General features: G+C 41.3%; 1 protein-coding gene across 1 annotated transcript; it reads left to right on the top strand.

Moving 5' to 3' along the window:
* Positions 1–683: 683 nt before the first annotated feature.
* tyro3 (TYRO3 protein tyrosine kinase) lies at positions 684–19,905 on the top strand. The gene is made up of 19 exons (XM_031580857.2): positions 684–1,178; positions 2,132–2,318; positions 4,221–4,321; positions 4,742–4,912; positions 7,259–7,345; positions 7,618–7,733; positions 8,397–8,586; positions 10,303–10,445; positions 11,279–11,417; positions 11,832–11,958; positions 12,466–12,560; positions 12,671–12,766; positions 13,408–13,488; positions 13,672–13,764; positions 14,122–14,243; positions 14,590–14,699; positions 15,192–15,351; positions 16,266–16,402; positions 16,865–19,905. The coding sequence occupies exons 1-19, from the start codon at positions 1,121–1,123 to the stop codon at positions 17,286–17,288; spliced, it is 2,637 nt and encodes an 878-aa protein (XP_031436717.1). The 5' UTR covers positions 684–1,120; the 3' UTR covers positions 17,289–19,905.
* Positions 19,906–20,436: the final 531 nt, after the last annotated feature.

Below are 20,436 nucleotides of genomic sequence, written 5' to 3'. Positions count from 1 at the left end.
TAGAACTATACGTGGGTTATTTTTTCAATAAACATTTGCAGTTACTTTGTGGTGACACACCCCATGAATTTTGTCAGAGTGTGCCTTGATTTAAATTGCCATACTATACTTTATATTATTTCCTATTGGGCTTAGTCATAAATTGGCCTTGCCTGTGCCTAGGTTTTGTGGACGAGTATGAGGGGGACCTCTGGGGGATTTGGCATACAATGTCCCTATTGTCATTTTAATTAGGACAGTCCATTTTTTTTTATTATTGTTCAAAACGTGTAGGCCTACATTAGATTGAATTTGTAGGCCTATGTATGTGAAAAAGTGAACTAATAGGGATTTCCTGAATGCTCTTTTGTAATCAGTTTTATTATCACTTAATCCTGATTCTTTAAAAGAAAAAACATTGGCAAACTGTTTAATCAAAGCGTAAAGTAAAGTCTATTTAAAAATGATGTATCTCATTGACTCATAATCTATTTCGGGTATTAGGAGACGTGGTGGATCATGAAACAACTAATAAATCCAAACTGTCTGCACTTTTTGAAATAAAAAAGCATAATTGTTGTTCTCCCTGTGTATGTGATTTGCTCAAGTGCATAAGTGTATAAACTACTATGGATGACCTAAATTTCCCTTGGGATTAATAAAGTATACATCTATCTATCTATCTAATAGCCCATTTTCTCTGAACGCTCGTTTTGTTTATTGGAATAGGAGTCGTTGGTCTATCCCATTGAATATTCTCTGCGGCATCCCTAGGCGGCATTCTTGCACAACCCCCATTTCAGACACAGACTTCAGTCCAAACACTTCTGGGACTGCCACCCGGGGAGGACGTTCACGCAGTTCAAACGATTTGGAGAGAGTGGTGACACTTTGTTTAGGGAATGCAGCAGGGGTCTCCCCCTTAAGTTTAACGTTGTTTTTATTTCCCGCAAGAAGAATTGTTTTATTCGGTCTGATGAATTTTGAGGACTCTGCAAGTTGTGGCTTCTGTGTAGTTTACGGAAACTTCGGTCGGACGGGATATGTAACAAACACAGAATGTGATAATTCCACTTGCTGGTCTGGTTGGAAAGACGAATTCGATCAAGAGGAGCCCAAGTTGTGCTATAGAGGATGAAAAATGCAGATCTCTTTTTGCCTACTATTATTTATTTTTCATAGCAATGTGGGAGTACAAGGTAAGTTCTACAGGCAACAGAGCACAGCACGAGAGTGAATGGTTGATTTAAGAAGTCTCGCGTGTCAAGCGGTAGCCTAGTGTTTTGGGAAATACAAGTATGTTTTTGTATGATTTTGAGCGCGCCATTCATTATAAATTGCACAAAATCCTCGAAGGATCACTTATTTTAATAGCCTGTTCACCCTGAAAATGGGTGCTGTGTTATCACTAAATCGTGGCTGACGCTACTTGTACAATGTAGTGATAGCTACCACAGATCCCTTACCTCAAAGGCAGTAGAAAGGTTCTGAATCGTAATCAAATCAAGTACTTCGGCTGCATTTGTATATTAAGTTAAGGTGAATACAACCTCTAACACATTGACTAAACAAGTCTTTCTCGTTATATTGAAGTGACACTTTTCAGAGACTTTACCCTTTGGATTTAGTGGTCATACTCACACTATCTGCTACTTATCCAGTGAGATATTTTAAATACGTTATTGCTTAAGGGCTCCCTGCCTGTCGCAAGAATGTTGGTGTTGATGGTTGTTTCATCATCACTGTCACCCAGCTGTATTGAATATTACAGTGGTACGCTTTGAGACTTTTGCAGCTTGCATGACGTATGCAGGACCCAGACAGAGCAAGCTCATCAGCCAAGCAGTATGGAAAAGCTGAGGCACAAAGGGCACTAAGATACACCCCATACACACACACACACAGGCACACACACAAAAGCCTCTAGATGAAAATGCAGGAAGCTTTTCCTTCCCTATTCATTATGCCAATCCTCAAAGAACGTTCACAACATTTTCTATTTACTTTTAAGAAAGATTAAGCATTTAAAACATCCAAATGGATACCAATCCCTCTGCTTGCTGTTGACCATTGTTGTCTTTGTTAAACCATACTTGGTTCCACCTGTGTACTCAGTATTTCAAGTAATTAAGCATTGTGTTGTCCTTGCCAGGATTGCGGTTCACCAAGAACCCTGCCAATCTCACGGTGACCCAAGGCAACATGGCCCGCCTGGGCTGTGCCATTGAAGGCCTTATGAACGAGCCAGACATCGTGTGGATGAAGGACGGGGAGAAGCTGTATAGCACAGACCAGATGTACATAACTCTGGAGGCCCAACACTGGGAGACCTTCTACAGGTACGCTAAGGAACATGCTGCATAATATAATAGAATAGACTTTATTTGTCATTGTGCATTAGATACACAACGAAATTTGTTTGTGTAACCACTAAAAAAAGTGCAGTTGTGCTGGGTGGAGGGTAGGAGGGTTGTGTGATTATTTAGTTCTGTGATGGCCCTGGGGATGAAACTGTTCTGCAGTCTGGAGGTGCAGGCTGTAGTGGCCAGCGCCTGCCAGAGGGTAGCAGGGTGAAGAGATGATAGAGAGTGTGACGGTATTTCTGGATGATGTATTTAAAAGAAGGGAACATTGGATGTTTGCATAAACTCTAAATTAACATGTGCCCCATTTGTTATCTGTTGTCCTTAACTGTAAGAATACAAAGGAGCTTTTCACACTGTAGCTGTTTGAGAGTGGGTTATCTTCCCCTGATTTAATGTTTCTTTTTCTGGAGTGTTTGCTCCTGACTGTGGTGCTTCTTAGAACACTCCTGAGGACACAGAGGAGGGTTCTATCTCCACGCAGGCATGGCTTCACTGTTCTAGGGGTGTTGGAATTATGTGTTGGTCTTTCCCACACTAAATGACAATGTCTGTTTTTGATATGAAAATGCCCGGGCTGACATTTAAGTCAAAATGTAACTTTGGCCCAAGGAGATCCTTCATGGGTTGGGGTGTGACCTCTGGCTTGCTGAAATGTAACTTTGGCCCAAGGAGATCCTTCATGGGTTGGTGTATGACCTCTGGCTTGCTGAAATGTAACTTTGGCCCAAGGAGATCCTTCATGGGTTAGGGTATGACCACTGGCCTGTTGACATAGCCCCAAGGCTCTCATTCGCTAGCTATGACCATGTGATCTTCTGTTGACATGTCGGTAGTTGTCTGTAGGCCGCTAATTATGGTGCTTCGGCATCATGCTTTCAACCTGAGTGTACTTCAGTGTTAAAATCCCCTACGTGTTTACAAGTACAACTTCAGAGATTGGCATGCCATGTTTTGGTGTAGGTTTCCTCTGTGTCATAAAGAAACAGTCTTTGTAAAACCATAAATAGGGGCAAAGAGGCTGCTCTCATCTTTTGAAGCGCTTTGTTTTTCTACAACATATTGGAATTCAGCATGGAGAAGGAGGGAGAAGGTAGAGGTGGTGGGAGGGGCTGAAGGAGTTATTTGAAATGGGGGAGGGAGGAGGGGGGGCTGATCTAGGCTGGCTTAATCAGCTTTAAATAGCTTTCTGTTCAGCAGAGCTTGTAAGTAACCAGTCTCAAATTGGGGTTCACCCTGGCAGGTACAACAGGTTCCCACCTCATGATTTGAAGGCTGACTCGAATGTGGTCAGCCTCCCTGTGAGTAACCGGCGGACTGCCGGTAACGTGACCCACCACGGCATCGGTGGATGCTGTCATTGCCGTTAATCTCTTGCACGAGTGCCAGCCAGTCCACAGCACATAGGTCTAAAGTTGACCTTCTCTGAGGCCCAGTTGCACGTCACACTGAGTCAAAATAAAAGCTCATTCATGTAGGGAGCGTAACCATGTTTATGTTTCTGTGACACTCAGTGTGCAAGTGGGTCAAGGGAATGGTGTTAACAAGCATATAAGAATGTACTGTGTATGTATACTGTACACTCGCACATCTGTTTAAACACATTCCCCTCTTTTGGGTAGCGGAAGGAACAGAGCAGTATAAAGGTTCGTTTTGTGCCTGGATTAGGAACCGCGTTCAAATAATGTGCTACTATGAATTCTTGATGCCCTTACGGTTACTGTTACTGTTAGCTCAGATGCAACTTCCAGAACAGCTTGATCATGCCTACTCCCTTTCACTGAACTATAAATTACCTTTTAATGTATTTCATATATTCTGTATCTAAATGTAATTCTCAGTATTGCTTGTAATTCACGGTTTCGTTAACATCTGCAGTGTGAGGAGCGTTCAGCAGCAGGATGCCGGGTTGTACTGGTGTGAGGTAGAGTTACACGGAAAAACCATTTCGTCTGAGCCAGCCTGGATAACAGTAGAAGGTACTACGCCACTTTTCCTTCATATTCTGTCTACTGCAGTTAAAGTCTATCGACGCTTTCAGTATTTCGTTATTGAGAAGGCTTAATAGGTTTCTATCCACACTATACCCAAATCTTCCTCTTGTATCTGCTACACTCAAATTTGACACAGAGCTGCTTGATAGTGGCAGTAACAGTGTACTTATCAGACTTCTAACAAGGTTGCGTATATAACTTTGTCTCTGTGAAGTTTTGGTTACAGTTTTACTCAGTCTACATCTAGCCACAATGATTGTTCAGAAGCTATTCAGCTGGTATGTGAGTCATTTGTTATTTGGAACAGAGTATTGAGGCCGAAAAAAAAATCCCTTTTTATAGCCCTTTTGCTGTAATCACACCGCCCAATCAACACTCCCCTCACTGCCCTGTTCAACCCTGCAGGTGTGCCCCACTTTGTGTTGGAGCCACAGGATGTTGCCACTCTCCCCGGGGTTCCCTTCAACCTCACCTGTGCCGCCGTGGGGCCCCCCAACCCTGTGGAGGTGCTGTGGTGGCTAGGAGACGAGCAGGTGGGGGGCACCATGTCCTCCCCGTCCGTGCTGAACGTTGCCGGTAAGGCTGCCTCATCCTTTCCCTGAGGTCGTAATTCAACCATGAGTCACCTCCACTATGCTTGTATTGATCTGAATGAATAACTGCAGCAGCAGTATGACAAGATGTTACGGACAGTATCACAAGGCTGGCTCGTAAGGGGATGATGAGCTCATTTCTTATTAGTATCTGGGAGACATTTTAATTAGCAGAACTGTTGTCTTTCATGCTGGGCATTAGTTGCCAATTAGCACCTTGTTTGGTGGGGGTTTGAGCTACCTGTTTTCAGATTGCTTTTTGTATGTACTAATATCAATGGTCACGTAGTTGTGTGAGGACTGTGTTTAGATATGGCATTGCAATTATGTTATTATAAAACACATAATGAGTGGCAGCAGATCTTTTGTCCGAAGTTTACTCTGCAGCGATGTGAGAAAAGTTACTGCTTGTTTTAACAGGGTAGCCGGTTAATGAATGATAGGCTGATGAAATCATATCTGATATCCTCTGGAGTTGTAGACGTTGTTCGCATAAGTATTATGTATGTTAACTAAATGGTGTCAAAGGTTACTGTTGCTGGGTGGGAATGATCAGCAGGTTTTTCTGGAGCCAGGAAAGAGGTTTTCTGCAGGGTTGTTATGTCTACGCTGGTGTTTGCTGGTAAACATTCTCTAATGGGTATTACAAGGGCATAGTATAGGTTGAATAACAACTATAGGTTGAATAACCACTCTACTGGCCCTATGGAGAGAAGGATCCTTTTTAACTCTGAATGGTATCACACCAGAAATCCCTGTGTTTATGTACGTTGTATGTCATATATGTAATTATGTTTATTTCCGGGTTCACCCAGCCTTATTTCATGATACCATGTGACAGAAGGGTGTGCCTGACACCCCGTAGAAGGGGGAAATTGTCATGAAATTACCAGGGTTTTGGATCGTGATAATTGAAGACAGCGCAAACATACAAATGCCAGGCATGTCTTGAGCTGTCTTGGTATAGGAAAAACATTGTTATTTGTCAGTGTTGCAACTTTGAAGTTGCTAGCAAGGTATACTAGCTTAAGACAGAAACAGTTCTTTCACATCATAAACTATAAGTAGATTGTTTTTCAATGTCCTTAAATTTAAAACAAATCACTCATTTCCCCCCTCACTGCCCACAGATCTGCACTGTGACCTTGCTGTGTTTGCATTCTTACTGTGGTTGTTTAAAACATGGAGCTCTTCTTGTCTTCCCTTTGGGCTTCCTGCGCAGCTTCCATTACTTTCAGCACTTTCTAAGGCACCGGTCACTAGACATCTGGACTCATTATCTGGATTATTATCACATGTCTTTAAGTGGCCTGTCCTTAACCTCAGCCTGCCTGGGTTTTAATCAACCTTACTTTTAAATGGCTTACTGTTACATAAATTAATGTAAATATAATCTAATATCTGCCTCTCTGTGGTGTCAAACAGTCGCTCTTTGCGAAATGTCTAATGCGGTTTTGACACCAAAAAACTAAATTAGAGTCCACTACTGTTTAAAGTTTAAACTTTGGGATCACATTGATGCAAAAAATGCTTTCGACTCTTGCTGCACAAAACAGTGATGGGCCTTCCTGCTTATAATACCACTTTAGTAACAGAGGATCAATACGATCTAGCAATATGATCCAGATACACTTTCCATTTTTAAGAGGTGTTGTTTTTCTAGACTTATTAAATCAGTCTGCCTGTCCATCCATCTTACAAATACTCAGCAATGATGGTGCCGTCCTTAGAAGGAACGACTGCCAAGTCTGCACACATGCTCACGTCATGTAGGTGAGTCATATGAGAGGGCAGCTACTTGGATGAGGATTTATTATATAAGAACTGTAAAAGAGCTATGAAAAGGAGCTTTCTGAGGGAATGGCTGACCTCTCTTCGTGAGGTTTCACCATGAAGAGCAGAGAGGATTTCAATGGTTGTTCAGCTAACCCATGAGGCAAGTGTAGACAAGTGATGGAGACAAGTTCATGGTTCATCACACTGAGATCAACCAGGTACACTGCACAGAGGCCTCACCCTTAGGCCAATTCTCTGAAAATGTGCTGTATGGCCCTATGTACTTTTCCATATCGTTTGGAATATACTATCAAATAAGATTATCATGTGTACGTGACCCTGAAAATATAATATGGCAATGTTACAGTTGTATTTAAAGGTGGAGTCCGGGATTGTAATCCAATACACTTTTTTGTGAAATTAGCTGTCTGTTGTGTGTGTGCACTCAAAAAAACTCTGATGTTTGTGCACAGACCTTGAGTTGTGCTTCTGGCGCTGAAAACCTTCATTTAGCATTCCTCTTCTCAACACTCGCTTGTTTTCACTCTTCTAGGCAAAAATGAAAGCATAAAGTTTTACTGTGAGGCCAAGAATGACAGAGGAATCTCGTCGTCCCGCACTGGCACCGTTCACATAAAAGGTAAGGCCATTGGTGACGACTGTGAAATGTGTTAATAAAAATGTTTCCGGTTTAAGAATAAAGAGGAACATGAATGAAGATCACAGTGTATACTCAGCATGTCAAAGACTTCAATGTCAGCTGTAGCATAATATGTTTTGTTATAGATGTTTACTGTTTTACTGTACTGATGTTTACTGTTTACGGTTGTAAACATTGGTCATTCAATGCCGGGTATTTTCATGTGTGTATCTTTGTAACGTCCCCTTGTACCCGTGTGTTTGTGTATACAGTGTTGCCTGATCCCCCCAAAGAAGTGCAGGTGGTCCAGATACTGGAGAGTAACATCACCTTGAGGTGGTCACCAGGGTTCACTGGGCACTCAGACCTACAGAACTGCACCATACAGGTACTGGAGCCGCCATTAACAAATGAAGTTGCCATGTCTGTCAGCTACTTATATAGCTGCTCGAGCAATCTAGTGACTAATCTGCTTTAGTCCAAACAACCCATTTTAGCAGTTCTTGGATCAGGCCAGGTAGCACATGCTTACGGGTCCTTCGGTCATGACAAAAGGGTTTCGTTGCCGGTGGTTATTATTGGTTCCATGCTGGAAGCGGTGCAGTCATAATTATGCTCTGTGATTGCTGATCCAATCCCCTTGTTGTTGTCTTGTTGTTCTCTGCATTGGCTTGTTTGCGCCTCAGAGCTCTGAGCGGCCCACTGCAGAGTCATAAAAACAGCTCAGAGGGACAGTAAGCAAGTGACTCAAGTCAGCGCCAGGAAATGTCTTTCGCCCACGCCGGACGGAGTGGCCGGTCCAGTCGCTGTGTTTTTTTGTTTTTGTTTTTGTATTCGTTAGCCCTGAAGTGTTAGTTGCATTTTTTCCTTCCTCACCCTCCACTCCTCTCTCAGCTCTCAACCCCTCTCTCCCCCAATTAATGTTTCTCTCCACACACACACACACACGGACACAGGAACAGGAAGGAGAGGAAGGAGTGTGCGTTACAGAGAACTTTCAGATGGTGCGGTTGTGAATGGAATGTATGCTTCCTGTTCCTGTAAAATGCAGATGTCAAAGATGTCTAAGGCCTCTGGATGGAAGATGGCCCTTCCAGAACGCCCTGTGATGGTGCCACCATACCAGGTGGCGATTGGTGGACTCCAGTGCCACTCAAACTACAGTGTGCGAATCCGCTGTGCCAATGAAGTGGGATCCTCCGCATTCTCATCCTGGGTGAACTTTCAGACCCCTGAATCAGGTAACGTTAGCACCTATATTTCCTCCTTTAACTTGAGTTTTTTGTTTCTGAACACAAACTTCCTGTGGCATTTGGAGTATATCACTTTCTCTCCAATGATAAAAGTGTATTAGAAGAGAGTTCTACTCACAACAAAGAGATTTCCTTCCTATACAGAGTCAGTAAGCAGCAACACTTCAGCCCCCTCAGATATACAGCATTAATTTACACTAATTTGCAGTCTCACTACAGATACACACACTGATTAGTTAACAGCATTTCTGTGCCATTGGTATTTTTTCACAACGCCCAAAATCAACCATCAAAGTGGATTAATAAACTCAGTATTTTCATTCAGAAGCATACAATCATATTTCTTCCAGTTGAAGTGTCAGTGTTTTTAACGACACCCATAAAAAACATTGCGATTCATGACTTCTTGTGATTTCCAAACTATGTAAAGCATTACAACAATTCATTCTTGAGACCAACTCAAATTGCTTGTTTTTTTGACTTGGTGTGAAACAAACAGAATGGGCCATCGGATCAGTTCCGCTGGGGGCTTTAAACATTTCAGGCACACGCGAAGGCTCTCTGTCAATCTGTTTCCGTTTAGCTATGACAGTGGCACTGCCTGTGACAGACACATGCTGGGCCTCTACTGAGACATCCCGCTTGGTGGTCTGTTGTGGATGACTGTCTCTGGGCAAAGAAAAAGAGAGGGGAGGTTGTTTCGGAGGCCCACTCCCCCCCCCCCCCCCCCCACACACACACACACACTAGGAGCCCCTAGCTGACCAGCTGCGCTGTGTGAGGGGTGGGTGGGTGGTTGTTAGAAGGCTGGTGGTGATATTGGGTGGATGGTGGGTGGAGGAAGGAGGGGATTCTAGTGGTGACCCTGTTTGCATGTTTGTAAACGGGCAGGACTGGCGCTAGTCCAGTGGATTCCAGCCTCAGCGGTACAATGGCCCATTGTGCATGGCCCCAATCCATTTCAATGTGCTGCTGCTTAACACACACATGCGTTGGTTGCGCCCTCTGCAGGTCAAGCTCATCACTGCAGCCTGGTGTATGAGGTGCTGGTTGTAGCGAAAGAGTGTGTTTGTTAAGACATAAAAATTGACCTATGTATAGCATTATAATGGTTTAATACTTGTATTGCGCATATGTGTGCTGTTAAGGCTGGTGGAAGCACAAGTGTTTTATGAATCTGGGAAAAGAGAAGGGGAAAAGGATCCAAGGGTTAAATTGCTTAATGTGTTGAGGTGCCTTGGCTCCTGCACAAGCAGGTTTAGGAGGAGCTTCTTCCCTGAGCCTGTGACTCTGCTGAATTCTATACCACAGCGCTTAGCATTATTGCACTCATTATGGCCTCGGGGCTTTTATACTTTATACTTCATGTTGTTCAGATTGCTGTTAATTATATTGTACATACAGCCAACTGTGCTTTTTTGTCTATACTATACACTCAACTTATATACTCCCCTTTCCATTTCTGTGTACTTCATCTCTATGTATAACATATATATATATATGGAGGTTTACCAGTGTTTTTCTCTGGTAAGGGGGTTGTAAGACTAGAATATGCCAATACAGAAGAATTAAAAGGACAGATTGGGCGAAAGTTAACACTAGTACTTGATTACTGCAGTTCAAGAAAATGTTGTTTTTTTCCTTGATAATAAAATGTTTGTGTTGTGGCTATATTAACTTTTTGTTATTGTGTTTAATACACAGTGCCCTTGGCTGCACCGAAGAACCTGACCTTTGACCTGTCGGAGCAGCAGCTGACCTTGACCTGGGCGGCCCTGGAGGAAGAGGATCTCGGAGGGCAGCTCCTGGCCTATAAGGTGCAATGGAGTCTGGGAGGAGAGAGCCAGGTACACTTCACAACTCAGAGTGGGATATGCAGACCAAAGCTGATACACCTAGTTGCAATACATTCTAGTATATATTCCTGCTATATCTATCCATCTATATCTATATCTATCTATCTATCTATCAATCTCTCTCTCTCTCTATCTATCTCTCTCTCTCTCTATCTATATCTCTCTCTCTCTCTCTCTCTCTCTCTCTCTATATATATATATATATATATATATATAATCATCACCATCACCAGAAATGTCAGGATGAATATCTTGCCGATAGTTTTGTTTCAGTCGTAGTAACACTCAGAAACATATGGACATAATAACACATCCTTCTTTAGACGTAGTCTTGAAAATGGTCGCTGCAATTTCATGAATGGAATGAACGGTCAAGAATGTTTTTGTTTTTTCTCCAAGTGGATCAGTTAGAGGCTCTAAAAACATGACCTCATTTCACTGTACCAATCACACGCTTAAACATTTGTGGCATTAAGAGCAATAATCAACCCGCTTTCTGTTTGCCTCAAGTGAGAAGGATGCAATGAACCACACTCGCCACATTTAGACAGAATGAATGGCTTCTTTCTATGAGGACATTTTTCATGTTAGTTCATCTTCGGTCAGGGAGGTTCTCGATGAGTTCATGTACTGAATTGTTAAATCCTTTTGAGTATTTTTATTTTTTTTTACTTTTGAAAGCATGAAGGCCAGTCCAGCTTTTGAGAGGAAATTCATTTTCATACTTTTTTCCTTAAAACAAAACTATGGCTAACTTTTGTCATTTTGACCATACTTCACTCGAGGTACGTAAAGGTCACCTGCCCCCTTCTCTCTTTACCCAGGATGCATTGCTGTTTAAGGAGAGTGTGGCCCACCTATCTGGAGGTGGTCGCTTCTTCAACGCTACTTTCCAGGTAGCGGCGTGTACAGTGGTGGGGTGTGGGCCCTGGAGCCCGCCTGTGCTGGTTATGCCTGCCTCAGGTACGTCCACAGCACCGTCAGATGCTCCACATTCACAAAACATCTGAATTTTTGGCATTTAAATCCACAACTAAGATCGGTTCATCAGATCCTTACCTCATTGTCCACATTCACGTTTGTCACATTTGTCCCCATTTACTGAATATCCAGATTTTCTTTAAATATTACTCACATTTAATATTAATTTCCATTTTCTTTTCAATGCCAACTGTAGAGCATCACAAAATACATAATTATCAGACAGATCCTCTCCAACCTTCATGACCGAGGGCTATGACGCTGTATTTATGTTATGTCTGGTTTGTGCTTGTGTGTTGATTATGTCTGGTTTGTGCTTGTGTGTTGATTATGTCTGGTTTGTGCTTGTGTGTTGATTACTTGCTTCATGGCCCTACGTGTGTTGTGTTAACCCAGCTCTAAACGGACAGACCCAGCGAGGGCACATGTGGGTGGGGCTGTTGCTCGGCCTCCTGGTGGCCACCATGGTGGGCCTCCTCCTGTCAGTCCTGGTGCACCGCAGGGGCAAGGAGACGCAGTTCGGGTAAGAGCGTGGCATCGTATTTTGATTTATTGACCTAGCGTACCTATGTCAGTTATCGGACAGTGTCAAACATCGGCCATTCTATTAAACAATCAAAATGGCAAGTTTAATAATTGATTAACATTCTATAACTTCTTTTTAATAATGGATTCACATGACAACGCGAATGTTTGCCGATAACACACGCCGTCCGATAATTAACACCGTTACGATACATCGACAATCTCCCACTGTTAGACCAGTACAACAACTCTACGTGAATGATCAGGATGAGGAAATGAATTGGCCTCATTCACTTGGTTACGTGTTTGTACAGGGGAAAAAAAAACACTGTGACTGCACTGTTTAAAGAGCGCTTAAAACGATTGAAAACGATATGAAACTTTGGAATTGACATCCGAGTTAATCATCGAAGTAACTCCATCCTGCACACACGTTTCTCTGTATATTGCTTTTCATTTCTAAGCACAACTCTTATAAACCAAGAGTGCACCTTTACGTCTGTAGGTCTGTCTTCAAACCACCAGGGACAGAGAGCACCGTCACTTTCACAGCGGCGAGGTCTTTCAACAGACAGTGCCCGGAGCTGCCAGAAACCACCTGTAAGTTTTCTACGCCGGCCCCAATCGCAAAAATAAGGGCACCTCTATTTTCACTTGCTTGTCTCTCAGTGGAGCTGAGCGGTTGAATCTTTTCCTCTGTGTCCCCCTAGTGGACAGCCTGGGAATCAACGATGACCTGAAGACCAAACTGCGAGACGTTTTGATTCCAGAGAGACTGTTGACACTCGGCCATATGCTTGGGAAAGGTTTGTATTGCTTGCCATGCTCAGTTTGATGTTTTTTTTTTTTTTTTAAACTTTGTCTTTATTGGAAGTAAGACACACAAACATATTGTACATACAGTAACAGGAATATGGTAAAAACATACATGGGGAAATAGATTAACAGAAAGAAATTAATTAAAAAAATGAAAGAAAAAGAAATACAAGGGTGAACCTGAGTTTGATGTTTTTACTTGCATCAGACAGTGGAAGTAATGAGAAGAATCCCTGCGCTTTGGCTACAGGCTGTGATTTTGTACTAGAATAACTGTATGTGTGGCTCCAGTTGTCCCTGTGTGTGTATTCAAAATACTAATCACCCTTGAAAGTGCTGATCAAGCAAAGACTCATGTTGAAGAAATACTTCACAAGGCTGCTGGTCCTTAGTGACATTTGATGTGTCTAATAAAAACGGCATTGTTGCATGCCATGAAATCTTTATTGTAGTGGCATCAAGGAGTGAACTGTCCTTGGCTACAAAAGCAATGTCCTAAGGCATGGACTCAACAACCCTGGAATAAAGACTGCCTCTCTGTTGGCAAGGAACAGATGTCTTGTTGGAGGTGAAAGAGGGACGTGTATCTTAACGTAGCTGAAACTACATATCATTATGTGTGTTTTGGTAGGAGAGTTTGGGTCGGTGAGGGAGGCGTTTTTCAAGATGGAGGACAGCACTGTTCAGAAGGTGGCGGTGAAAGTTCTCAAGAGTGAGTCAGTTGCCCTCATACCACACATCTCTGTTCCATCACACACAGATTGTTTCTAGGCTGCTGAAGCGTTTAAAGCCTTCCACAGGCTACTCATATCAGAAACACAGTGTCTCTCCAGGGTTTGTTTTTCAATCTCAGCTATAGTAATGCGATTTGCTTCATTTTTTGTTTATGTTACAGGTGACATCAGTTCTTCAAGTGACATTGAACAATGCCTCAAAGAGGCTGCCTATATGAAGGATTTCCATCATCCCAACGTCATCCAACTCATAGGTTAGTCCATATTCATGATGGAAACATTTTAAATCAGTCGATTCATTTGCCTAATTAGATAAGGCAAACTTTCAAACTGTGTCGCAACCACTCATTTTTTTCTGGATAGAAAATGGAATATGATCAACAGAAATTAGAAAAACAAAAATCTAAAATATGATATAATTTCAGCTTCCCTTGTGATCAGTTCAAATTGAAATTAGGTTATGAAGTCACATTAAATTGATAGACAGTGGATTACAGCTATCTCACTCAAGCAGTCCATGGACACATACTGGGAGAGATAAGGTTAAATTAGCCTTGAGTCTGTCAATGTCCTCATATTTAACATAACAAACCTTTTTGTCTTTCCCTCAGGGGTGAGTTTGCATCGCCGTCCTCAGCAACGACTGCCCATCCCCATGGTGATTCTTCCCTTCATGAAGCACGGGGACTTGCACACGTTTCTCCTCATGTCGCGCCTCGGGGATGAGCCCTTCGTGAGTGATCCTGTTTCTTTGTTGTTTGTTTGGTTTCTAGTCTCTAAAGGAAAACACTTACCCACATACTCAAGCATATAGCCTGAAACCATTATGGAAATAAATACAAAAAAATGACCTCCTAGCAGAATATTACTTCCTGCTTCCTCTGTGTGAAATCTAGACCTTATCTGGCCTCCCTTGATCAAAACGCTTCAGGATATTTCCTTTTAACAACCTATCTATTTGCATGCAGCAATATGATCATAATTTCCTGCAGGCAGCAGTGAACTGTTTTGGAAATTCATTGAAGGTTAAGTGGAAGCATAAGTGCTTGAGTCAGCCTGCGTGTCTCTCTCTGCTGCAGACACTATCGCTACAAACGCTGATCCAGTTCATGCTGGATATTGCCCGGGGGATGGAGTATCTTAGCAACAAAAACATCATCCACAGGGACCTGGCTGCTCGAAACTGCATGTAAGTTAGTTCAGTGAGGAACATGTAATGTCATGCAAACACACATTACATTTACATTTACATTTAGTCATTTAGCAGACGCTTTTATCCAAAGCGACTTACATATGTGCAACTTACAATGTATAGACATTTTACATTTACACTGATGGCACACTGCACATCAGGAGCAATTAGGGGTTCAGTGTCTTGCCCAAGGACGCTTCGACAGGGAATCGAACTAGCAACCTTCTGATTACTAAACGACTTCTCTACCTCCTGTACCACTGTCGCCCCTAACTATAAACATTAATTGTACTATTCACTGAGGTCTTCTGTGTTTTTTTATTTTTTATTGTTCATATATACAGTATGTATCTGTAAAAGTAGTAGTACATTTCATCAACTCTACGTTCAAATCTAAACAGATGGAACTGTGGGCTTATGTACGTAAGAGTGTTTTCATCCATATCATCCTGTCCCTGCATTAAAGAAAGACCTCTTTTATGATTTTAGGCTAAATGAAAGCATGACCGTATGTGTGGCGGACTTTGGCCTGTCCAAGAAAATCTACAGCGGTGACTACTACAGACAAGGTTCTGTGTCCAAGCTGCCTGTCAAGTGGATCGCACTAGAAAGTCTGGCTGACAACGTCTACACTACTCAGAGTGATGTGGTAATCATCTTTATACAAAAATATGCTCAGATGCAAACACACACGGAAGTGTTATCAGTTAGGGATTTCCTTTAAGTGGTCTGATACGCTAAATTTGCCACCAACTATAATGAGGCAGGAGGAATTTATGCTGAACAAGCAAGTCCTATATATTTTATAACATATTAATATGAGAAATGGCCCTTTAAGTATCAGATTTCTTCCACCATACAAAAATGAGCAATGAACTAAAATAATATGTACAAATACAACCAAAGGGCAAATCCATTACTTATCCAAATTACTTAAAATATTGAACTGGTGTACTAAGATTATAAGACCACTGGAAATGAAAGATTTGATCCACAATGCCTCTCATATTTTTCATGTGGCTCCCACAAGTAAGTCCCACTTTAATGTCATTACAAACAATGGAATTCCCTGTATGAAATCTCCTTGGTAACACACAAACTGGCCTTCAGTATTATTTAATTTTCTCTGAGATTACAGTAAATTGATTACTTTACCATAATTGCAAGAACAAGAACAGCTTTTTACAATTTTGTATTATGCTTTAGGGTAAAATTAACATTTGTCTTTATATAGAAAGCTTTAATTCGATTCTGATTCTTCCTAATAACTTCAAATGAAATTGCTTAACTGACTTGACAAAATGTGACTGAAGATGTTACATGTGACTGACATGACGTATTTCAACACCAGCCCTATCAGCACACTGGGGTTTAGTTTGCTATGGATAAGCTACTCATAAACTCTAGTAAGAGAATTGTGAACGGCACAAAAAAAGGACGGAAGGCTAAGCAATAGAATATATTTATGTTTTTTGTGTGATATGACATGTGGACTAGGCCTCCCCCCCCCCATTCCACATGTTAAGGAGTGTCTCTCTCTCACTTCCTCTCCTCTCTGCTCAGTGGGCATTTGGAGTGACCATGTGGGAGATTATGGCCCGTGGGCAAACCCCTTACCCTGGGGTGGAGAACTCTGAAATCTACGAGTACCTCATCAAGGGAGAGAGGCTCAAGAAGCCACCAGACTGCCGCGATGACATGTGAGTTAATATGAGTTGGATATATGTTTAAAGGTAAAGGTCACGTATTTAGCAGATGCTTTTCTCCAAAGTGACTTACATGTAGTATAAAATATATTTCACCTTAATGTTCTATGTGTTTGATGGAAGCTTTACCTTTGTTAGAAATAGATTACCCAATTCATACAGAAGAAATGTTGTGCTTGTAATAGTGTCCAGTGCGACACCTGTTTTACCATCATATTTACTTATTAAATAGTTGGCTCAGTCCAATCCTTTATAATACACCAGAATATTTATTAATGTTAAAAGGTCAACTTTTATGCAACCTGCATGGGAAAATATTGACATGCTTTTTTACTCTAGTCTAGAGGACACTAGCTTCATAAGATCCTTTTAACTAAATACTGAATCAATTACTCATGTAGTCCACCAGTATCACTACATGCATGTAGCGGTCTAACTCCTAGGTCTGTCTTTCAGTTATGAGATTATGCACAGTTGTTGGAGTCCCGTGCCCAAGTGCCGCCCCAGCTTCCAGCAGCTGATCGACCAGCTGGAGAACCTTTGGGCGGGGCTGTCTCCCGCGCCCTCCAAGGAGCCGCAGCTCTACGTGAACCTGGAAGGGGAGGACCTGGATGGGGGTGCGGAGCAGGTGGCCAGGGCCGGGGCCTCCTCGGGTCCTGCGGCTGGGGTGTCCTGGGGGGTGCCCTGGCAGTGTGCGGGCATGGAGGAGGACGAGAAAGACTGGCTGATGGTGTCATCAGGGGCAGCGCGGGCCATTGGTGGAGACTACCGCTACATTATTGGTCCCCATTGTGGGCTGGACGATGAGGGCAGGCCATCGTCGGATGGACTCTCGGAGGACATCAGGGACGAAGATGAGGATGCAGTCATTAACGTTTGAGTTATTTAAAAACATGCTTGTTTGTTTATCGTCGTTGCCTTCATTTCCCCCTCATCTGTGGACAGTTAACACACATGTGGAAGGACTGGAGACACGTTGTGGACACATCCGACACACAGCTGTGATTACAAAAGACTATACATCCGTAACTGACTTTTAATGAAATTGAGGAAATGTGTTGAAGATTTTAAGGATATTTAACAGATGTCTCCTCCATACTGTGGTGTTCCTGTTGAGGAACCACAGAAGAAACCCTCACAAACAACAATCGTGCTGCTGTTAACGCCGTGATAATAATGACCTTACACTAATCTCAAGTAGCATTTTCATTCTCATACTGTTTATAATGAAAGTTCAATGTAATTTTTGTATGACCCGTAGTCTGACTAGAGGCACATTTTAGCAGGGTTCGCAAATGTAGATTACTAATGATATTGTAGCAGCAGGGTTCCACTATTTGGAACATTGTCATGGTTGTTAAGCAAACTTTTGTGGGCCTTGACAGCATCCTAAATGTTAAGTAAGCTGCCCCTTTTTCATAAGTACCGTAGATATTTAGCCATGGGCAAGCAATAATAATAATAATAATAATAATAGCACAGGAACACATTTCTAATAATCTGAATATCTCACATCCAACAATTAATGTCACAAGGGAGATTTTGTCATTTCCTCTTATTTTATAATATTATTAATATTTGTCTTAAACTCTGTGTGGACAGTAAACGCAGTTTCAGGTTTAATGACACAACTTTGAAAGATTGTACATTTGTGTGAGTTACAAGTTCCCAGCCTAGTTGACATAGTTTGGATGGAACCTGCATTAGTATGGAACCTATTCCATAGCATTCCATATATGGGATATTAAGGGAAGTGTATTACTTTATTCAAAGTGTCCTATTGTTTCTATACTGTGTTGCATGTCAAAGGGCCTGATGTTTATGAAGGAGGAACATCCAAAGTAGAGATGAAGCGAGTCTCTATTAAAAATTGCCAATTTTTTCTTCTTCAATTAATGTAATGATCATTTGTTTCAGTAGGATGTTTTACTATTTTTCTTGGCTTCATCCAAGAGGAATAGAAGCTTGTAGAACATTAAGCTTGATGTGACTATTACCTTGAGATAAGTCCTAAAATGCTTGCATCTGGCCCATATTTTGAGATTTAGCAACAGCTGGTCTTCAAAACTCTTGTTGATTTATTTGCTAAAAGTAAACTGGATGAAGTTTGGATTACTGTTGTACTTTTGCATTTAATGTATGTATTTATATTGAGACCCACACCCTTATAAATGAATAATCATTTTGCTGGTCTATGTTACTGTCAAAAGAGGAACTGATGACAATCCAAGTCTCATCCAATGTACTTGAAAGAGATGTACAAGACACTGAGAAGAACTGAAGAGCTACTATTGCAAAAGCTCAAATCACACTAGGACCTATAGGTTGAACATTATAGGACTCACATGGACTAGGTAAAGGTCACATAGAGCTTAATGGTTTTCAAAAATATGTGCCCCTTTACCATAGCGCACTGAGCTCTAATGCCATTTGAGTGATGATAGTAATGTGGTCATTCCAACATTTTCAGAAAAAGCAAGTCTTTTTTTTTCTTCATGCATTACATATAGTCAAACTCCGGTCTGGTTTTCCAGGACATGTTTAAAAAAAACTGCACTCCCTACAGAAGGAAAATTGAACAGAAACCTGTAAAATCCCTTGCTGAGGTTGCTCACCTTCAATGAATATCACCACTCATTTAGTATGTATAGTGATTGTCATTATCTCAACCAGTCAATTTTAGTTGACTTGGAGGATACTCTTCACATATCTTTGTTATAATCATGAATAATATTTAACACGTTGTCATACACTCACGGCAAGGGAGTAAACAATTTAAATGTTGACGTGAAATGGTTAAGGCCATGAAACTTTGGTATCTTAGGTGATGTGTTCAAAGTGTGATGACCATAATGTATAAACTGGTAATGTCTGTTTAAACAGCCTTATGCTGAATACATGTCTAGGGTACATTACAGCCTTATGCTGAATACATGTCTATGGTACATTGCAAACTGTGAGTGAACAAAACTTCCACATGTTTATGACACAATGGAACTGTGGATATTTTGGGGACTTAAAGGCTCAAAAGGTGTTTTTTATTGTTGTTGTCCTGAGTAAACATGTTTCCAGGCATGCCATATTGATGCAACTCTGACAAAAACAGTGAAAATATCAGTTTTCCCTATATCTTGATTCTTTGTTTCAACTTTTTTTTAATTGCTTTTCATTTTTCATGTCCAATAGTGGACAACCAATATGAGAATGAACAGAACGGTTTGAAATCATTGTATTTCAATAATGCTTTTTAGAATTATATTATTATTTGAAGTCTAGAATCAATTTAGTTTTTTGACAGTAAAAACTACATATTTTCACCTTTAACTAAACCGGGCCTTTGAGGCAAACATTTTTACAAAAATGCAAGTTGTTGATTTTTCATAGAGTTTCTAAGGGGAAAGGCTATCCTCATGTGACAGCTTATGCCCCCAAAAGATTTAAGGTTTTGTATTGCTGCACAGCATTATGAAAATTAATAAATATGACTTATGACTCCAGTTATCAGTGACTTTTCAAATGTTGATGTTTGATTCAGAAAGGCTTACTTCATCATCATCATCATCATTCATTCAGGGAGAATTGACTGAGCACAGGGCTCTTTTGCAGCAATGCCCTGATTGAGGGTACATAATACAGATGAACAATTTATTAGCCTAATGTGAATATCAGCCTTGCTCCATGTATGCCTGCCTTTGTAAATCAATGCCCATACAATTATAGCAACAATATGTTTGTCAGTAGCTTTTATAACATCCATTCATTACATGGTAGCGTCCATGGTCGGGGTGAAGAGGAGATAAACACACCTGTCATTCCCATTAGCCTATACCCACTCTAGGGTTTTGTGGTTCAGACACGGAATCCCATTGAGATTGGAAATACATCTTTTACAGCTTGACTTTGCCAAACACCTAATTTAGGCAGTAAGCTCTTTAGTTTTAGAGAAACTAAACTAAGGGACTAAGAGTTCATTTACATTAACTTTTGATTATTCATTTCAAAGACGGACTTGAAATGGTCTCGAAAGA

The sequence above is a fragment of the Clupea harengus genome, chromosome 14 (assembly GCF_900700415.2).
Source record: "Clupea harengus chromosome 14, Ch_v2.0.2, whole genome shotgun sequence".
NCBI classification, from domain to species: Eukaryota; Metazoa; Chordata; class Actinopteri; order Clupeiformes; family Clupeidae; genus Clupea; species Clupea harengus.
The sequence above is the reverse complement of the archived record's forward strand: the minus strand, read 5'-3'. Positions and strand labels throughout refer to the sequence as shown.

Coding starts and splice junctions, on each gene's coding strand:
- tyro3 (XM_031580857.2), top strand. CDS start 1,121: ATGCAGATCTCTTTTTGCCTACTATTATTTATTTTTCATAGCAATGTG. Junction 4,913..7,258: donor GTCCGTGCTGAACGTTGCCG/GTAAGGCTGCCT, acceptor TCACTCTTCTAG/GCAAAAATGAAAGCATAAAG. Junction 11,959..12,465: donor GGCAAGGAGACGCAGTTCGG/GTAAGAGCGTGG, acceptor TTACGTCTGTAG/GTCTGTCTTCAAACCACCAG.